General features: G+C 44.0%; 1 protein-coding gene across 1 annotated transcript; it reads left to right on the top strand.

Annotated features, from left to right (window-relative positions):
* The first annotated feature begins 4,086 nt into the window (after positions 1 to 4,086).
* On the top strand, positions 4,087 to 6,222 carry LOC123675507. The gene has a single exon (XM_045610868.1). It carries the CDS (start codon positions 4,087 to 4,089, stop codon positions 6,220 to 6,222), a length of 2,136 nt encoding a protein of 711 aa, XP_045466824.1.
* The last annotated feature ends 745 nt before the right edge of the window (positions 6,223 to 6,967 follow it).

A 6,967-nucleotide genomic window follows, 5' to 3' on the forward strand; every position in this document is an offset into this window, starting at 1 on the left:
TGTGCCAATCAAAAAATTGGTTAACGGACAAAAGAAGTGATGTGGCAGTAGTATTTCTGAATGGAGCTGTGGAAGCAGGTGAAATAAGAAGGGAAGAGGGCTATGTCCGCGTAAGAATAAATGGTGTTTACGTTTACGCAGTTTATATATCGCCAAATATAGCTATCGAGGACTTCAAGGAAAAAACAAACGAGATATTCAGAGACCTGAAAAGATACAGAAAGCAAGCCGTACTGATTGGTGATGTAAATGCCAAGTCCCATCTCTGGGGATCTCCCATTGAGGATGCACGGGGCGGTCATGTGGAAGATTGGACAGCACAGCTATCTTGGATGGCCATGAATACAGGGCAGCCCACTTTCATCAGAGGCAACTCACGGAGCCACATAGATGTTACCCTATGCTCGGACACTCTCAGCCAGAAAATAAGGAGATGGGAAATAAAGAACGAAAACCCTTTTACGTATCACGGCCACATATATTTTGAAATGAAGGGCGACAAGGACAAGAGAAATTGCCAACCGAGGGTTGTCGAGATAAAACAAGAAGTCCTTACGGAAACACTTAAAACCGCGCAGGGAAATTTTCATGAAAAACTTATGAATGCCTACAAACAAGCCTCAAAAATAAGACAGAAATTAAGAACCGTACCATATTGGTGGAACCCAGACATCGAGGAATCCCGTAAGAAGTGTGTGAAAATTCGACGAACCTTACAAAGATCGAGAGGCAGAGAAGCGGAAAATGACAACCTCATAGAGAACTTGAGAGAGCAGTTAAGGCAGCAGAGAAGAAACCTAAAGAGGAGCATAAGACGCGCAAAGAGCGCGCAGTGGAGAAGCATACTGACAGAACTCGATGAGGATATATGGGGACAGGGATACAAGATTGTAACGTCAAATCTAAGAGGTAACACTACAAGATATAAAATTCCAGAGGAGGAGGTCGAAAATATTCTAACCACGTTATTCCCATCAACGGGATTGAAATTAGTGAGGACTATAGTAGAAAACCCACCAAAAGAGGACTTCACACCGATGGAACTCAAAAACGCCATAGGCTCTTTGAAAAACAAGAAGGCACCGGGAACGGACGGAATTACTAATGAAATCCTTAAACTGGCATATGCACAGATACCGGAGGAGATGCTAAGCTTCTACAACGAGCTTCTGAGGAATTGCGAATTCCCAAATATGTGGAAGACAGCGAGAGTGGTCCTGATCCCTAAACCAGGTAAAGATCTGTGTCAGCCATCGGCGTATAGACCAATATGCCTCCTCAGCGCTGTAGGTAAAGTCTACGAGAAGCTCCTCGTAGAACGATTGAACCAGGAACTGGACGAAGGGAAGATACTATCGAGGAGACAACATGGTTTCAGGGCGCGAAAATCGACGACAACTGCAATAATGGAGCTGAAGGGAAAGATAAATGAATCGACTAAAAAGTGGTATATCCTTGTAACAATAGATGTTAAGAACGCATTCAACTCGATCCCTTGGAGAAATATAACAAAGGCCATGAAAGAAAAAGGAGTAAGTCGATATCTGATCAAGGTGATGGAGAACTATTTCAGGGATAGGTTTATCGTCATGGGAAGGCTTAGGCATAGATGCACGATGGGAGTGATCCAGGGCTCGATAGTAGGTCCACCACTATGGAACCTGAGCTACAATGGGGTTCTCGAACTGCCCCACGAGCCAGGAGTAGAAACCCTAGCTTATGCCGATGACCTCCTGGTCATGGTGGAGGGAGAAACAGAAAAGGAAGTGAAGGGAAAGGCTGAGAACGCCTTCGAAAAGATAGAGGGCTGGATGAGGACAAATGGTCTGGAGGTTGCGGTACAGAAGACGGAGATGCTGGTGGTGAAGGGACCGAGAAAGAGAGAAAAAATGAAAATAGTGCTGTGCGGAGAGGAAATTACAGAGTCTGGGAGCATGGAATATCTGGGGGTCACACTGCTCAAAAATTTGAATTTCTCTGGACACATCAAAAACCAGATCGAGAAGGCAAAAACCAGAGTGGAGAACATCAGGAAGATCCTTCCGAACGTAGGCGGACCAAGTTATTTTGGAAGAAGGGCTCTTTGCTCGGTGATGCACGGGACGATTTTCTATGCCGCGCCTGTATGGAAACAGATCCTTCAGCAGGATAAATACAAGAATGCTCTCATCTCCCTACAGAGAAAAACACTGTTGAGAGTATGCTCGGCATACAGAACGGTGTCAGCTGACGCGGTGCAGGCGATATCGGGTTTCCCACCCATAGACATAATGATAGGAGAAGTATGCTTTCTTTACACCATCGGAGGCAGACTTGCAGGAAACAGAAGGATGGCCAGGAGAAGATCGATTGATAAATGGCAGAAAAGATGGTCTCAAGGGTGGCAGACGGCGGCCTGGACAAGGAGGCTGATTCCAAGTATAGAGGCGTGGGTAAACTGCAGACATAGGAGGGCGGATTACTATTTTACGCAATTTCTCACAGGCCATGGTTCCTTCGGAACCTTCACGTATAGGATTGGCAAGACGAGAGATAGCCTGTGCGCAGTGTGTCAGGAGCAGGACGACCCGGAGCACGTATTCTATACCTGCGAAAGATGGAAAATGGAGAGGATAAGACTGGTACAAAGGATAGGGGACTTGCCGGAGATCGAGGGGATAATACCGCGGATGGTGGAGAGTAAGGAAGTGTGGAGTGCGGTGTATAGTTACGTTGTTGAGGTGATGGAAAGGAAGGAGAAACAGGATAGAGAAAGCGAACAAGGCAGTGGAACATAGACCAGGAACCTTTCCCCGCCGCCCAGGCAGATATGCCTTTTTCCAGGGAAGGGACGTCCTTTTCATAAGTTGTGGTTTTTTTAGTCGGTCGGCACCAACATCCCGCCAACCCGACATATCCTGCGACACGGGTCGTAGTCGAATCTGTTTGCAGATTTTTTCCACAACCGAAAAAAAAAAAAAAAAAAAAAAAGGTTAGGTTAGGTTAGGTTAGGTTAGGTTAGGTTAGGTTAGGTTAGGTTAGGTTAGGTTAGGTTAGGTTAGGTTAGGTTAGGTTAGGTTAGGTTAGGTTAGGTTAGGTTAGGTTAGGTTAGGTTAGGTTAGGTTAGGTTAGGTTAGGTTAGGTTAGGTTAGGTTAGGTTAGGTTAGGTTAGGTTAGGTTAGGTTAGGTTAGGTTAGGTTAGGTTAGGTTAGGTTAGGTTAGGTTAGGTTAGGTTAGGTTAGGTTAGGTTAGGTTAGGTTAGGTTAGGTTAGGTTAGGTTAGGTTAGGTTAGGTTAGGTTAGGTTAGGTTAGGTTAGGTTAGGTTAGGTTAGGTTAGGTTAGGTTAGGTTAGGTTAGGTTAGGTTAGGTTAGGTTAGGTTAGGTTAGGTTAGGTTAGGTTAGGTTAGGTTAGGTTAGGTTAGGTTAGGTTAGGTTAGGTTAGGTTAGGTTAGGTTAGGTTAGGTTAGGTTAGGTTAGGTTAGGTTAGGTTAGGTTAGGTTAGGTTAGGTTAGGTTAGGTTAGGTTAGGTTAGGTTAGGTTAGGTTAGGTTAGGTTAGGTTAGGTTAGGTTAGGTTAGGTTAGGTTAGGTTAGGTTAGGTTAGGTTAGGTTAGGTTAGGTTAGGTTAGGTTAGGTTAGGTTAGGTTAGGTTAGGTTAGGTTAGGTTAGGTTAGGTTAGGTTAGGTTAGGTTCTCTTCCGAAGGTCAGCACCTTGTCGTGGTGGAAGGGCTTAAGTACCCGCAAGGATCCTTGAGGCTATGTCGACGGAACTTCGGTTCCAGCAGGGCCACCCATGTCGAACAGGCTTAAGGAGAGCGGCGAAAACAAAGACTGACCAAATGTGGCACGGCCAATCCCAGCCTTTGCCGCATTCCTCATACCTTTAAATCCCATGTTCCCTAAGCCCCATATACTTACCTAAACCTTGTCCATTCCTGAAATATTCCTGTGGAGGTTCCGGCCGCTAGTACGTTGGGAAAGCGAGTCCGGGGCCTCAAATACTTACCTTTCCTTTTCCCCTCATGGACGGATTCTACGGCTACCGATCTTGGCGTCAGACAGGACACAGGGATGTGTGCGTGCACTGCCCTTTATCTAAAAATTTATGAATGAGTGAAAACAAGGATGAAAAAATTACGATGCAGGGAATGGAAACCCCAGTATCGGTCGGGAGCGGTGCCAGGACAGGCTCAACCCGATCGAAATCCAGCGACTGTCCTGAAAACTCAAACTCTGGTAGGAGACCAGGCCAGGGCGCGAGTAATGTTACTGGAATAATAGACCTGAGCAAAGAGGAAGACAGTAGTAGCAGATCAAAAACGGATCAATTAGATGAAGCAGGAAAAGGAAAATCGATGAGTGAACGAATAGACGCATATGAAAATCCTAGAAAGGACGAACAAGTTTTCAAACCTAGAAGTAGTCTGAGCAGAACACCTCCAGGTGGCAGGGGACGTGTAAATTCCATGCCTAGTATGAGCGAAAAATATCAGACAGAAGCAGATACCAACACAACAAAGCGGAAAAGGATGGACTTCTATGAACCTGTGGAAAGCAAATTTGAAGTAGTCATGGCAAAACTGGTTGCCAGCACAGCAAACCTACAAAGCATCGTAAATGCTTCATATAGACCCTCCGGAGAACTAAAGAATATAACATTCGATATAAGGAAACAAGTAGACACTCTCACAAAAGAAATAAGGGTACCGGAAGAAAACACTCAAACAATACTGCAACTTGAGAGGGAGAAGAAAGAACTGTGGGAAAAACTAAGGGAAACCGAACAAAGGTACAAAGAAGAGATCAGAGCTCTGAAAGAGAAAATAAATACAGGAAGAGACGCAGCAACCCAAACAAATCCATGGCATAGACCAAAAATAGAAGCACTGGAAAAACTCCCAGATGGGGAGATTACCTTTGAGAAATACAAGGAATTAGAAAAAATGAGATGGAAAGAGGAATTATCCTCAAATGTAAAAACAATAGCAGGAAATCCATTAAATACGGAGGACGCTGTAAAAAAGGTAGTCTTGGTAGGAAACAGAGATCCAGGTATGAGTAAATCCATTCAGAAAATCTATAAAGAAAGATATCCGGAACTGGAACATTTAACGGAAGACATCGACTACCTGGAAACCTTTACTCGAGACCGAAGGAACAAAACCCTATCTAAGAAAACAATTATAAAACTGACACATGAAGAGTCGCAGGAGGATCTCTGGGCGAAAATGAAGCAGCTCTTTAGAGAAGGGGGAACAGAAAAAGAGACTTTTGCAATCCACAAACTTGACTGGATTACCATAGAGAGCCTGGAAAAAATGATGCAGTGCCTTACAAACGGGACGGAAAAGGAGGTACATGTATATGTACCACCAGGTTTCAAGGAAAACTCCGAAAATCGGGATAAAGGTAGAAATACCTACGCATTAATGGTGCAATGCAAGGACGGGGAATATAGAGAAACTCTCAAAAACGTCAGGAACGCCTTCAGGAACGTACCAGCCTCAAAATCCATACGCGGAATACGAAGCACTAAAGAAGGAAAAATGATTATAACTATGGATAAGTGCGAAGAGGACTGCAAGGTACTCACTGAAGTTATGAATAAAATCGAAGGGCACCCGAAGCATAATCTACTTCGAACGAACAAAAAGAAAGAGACACTGCACATCAGAGGGATGGATGCAGAAACATCTAGGGAAGAAGTGATGGAAGCCTTAAAAAAAATTCTTGGAGATAAACAAGAAATTGCAGTCGGGGAATTGAGACCCAATGCAAACGACACACAAGCCGTAACAGTTAAGATCGAAGAAGGTTCATACTCCAAAATTGGTGAAATAAAAAGGCTGAGAATAGGACTCGCGAACTGTCAAATCACCAAGAGGGTGGACCTTAGGCAGTGTACCAGATGCTGGAGCTACGAACACCTAACAAGCAAGTGCAAAGACACTGATAGAAGGAATGCATGCTTCAAATGTGGACAGGAAGGTCACCCAGCAAAAACCTGCGAAAATAAACCCCATTGCGTGTTATGCAATGAAGATGACCATTCAGTAGGATCAGGAAGATGCAAGTTCTTCAGGGAAGCACTAGCCATTGAAAAAAGAAACCAGAGGATGAACGAAGTGTACGATGATGAACCCGAAACAGAGATGAAAGAGACAGATGATATCTGCTCGGAAATCGAAAGTAAAGACGAAACGCAGACTCCAAAAAACGAAGCATTTGAAAAAATGCTACAGTAACTCACTAGTCAACCCAGCTGTGATATTATAGTTTATTTATTTATTGATTTTATCCCAAATTTTATTATGTTTGAAACCCTGCAAACAAACCTCGGTAGATCGAGTGCTAGTCAACGCATCTGTGATATTTTTAAAGTGAAACTGTCTAGGGCCATATACACCCGAAACAGTTGTTGTCCTTCCCATACATATGTTAATTTATTTGCTTGTGCCTGTTATATACTTATTTGTTATGATTAAGATTCTACAGACGAACCTCGGTAGATCGAGAGCCGCTCATGACATAGCATGGGCTGCTGCAGAACAAAATGCATGTGACATTGTGGTGATAGCCGAGCCGAACAAAAAAATGTGCCAATCAAAAAATTGGTTAACGGACAAAAGAAGTGATGTGGCAGTAGTATTTCTGAATGGAGCTGTGGAAGCAGGTGAAATAAGAAGGGAAGAGGGCTATGTCCGCGTAAGAATAAATGGTGTTTACGTTTACGCAGTTTATATATCGCCAAATATAGCTATCGAGGACTTCAAGGAAAAAACAAACGAGATATTCAGAGACCTGAAAAGATACAGAAAGCAAGCCGTACTGATTGGTGATGTAAATGCCAAGTCCCATCTCTGGGGATCTCCCATTGAGGATGCACGGGGCGGTCATGTGGAAGATTGGACAGCACAGCTATCTTGGATGGCCATGAATACAGGGCAGCCCACTTTCATCAGAGGCAACTCACGGAGCCACATAGATGTT

Source organism: Harmonia axyridis, chromosome 3, assembly GCF_914767665.1.
Source record: "Harmonia axyridis chromosome 3, icHarAxyr1.1, whole genome shotgun sequence".
NCBI classification, from domain to species: domain Eukaryota; kingdom Metazoa; phylum Arthropoda; class Insecta; order Coleoptera; family Coccinellidae; genus Harmonia; species Harmonia axyridis.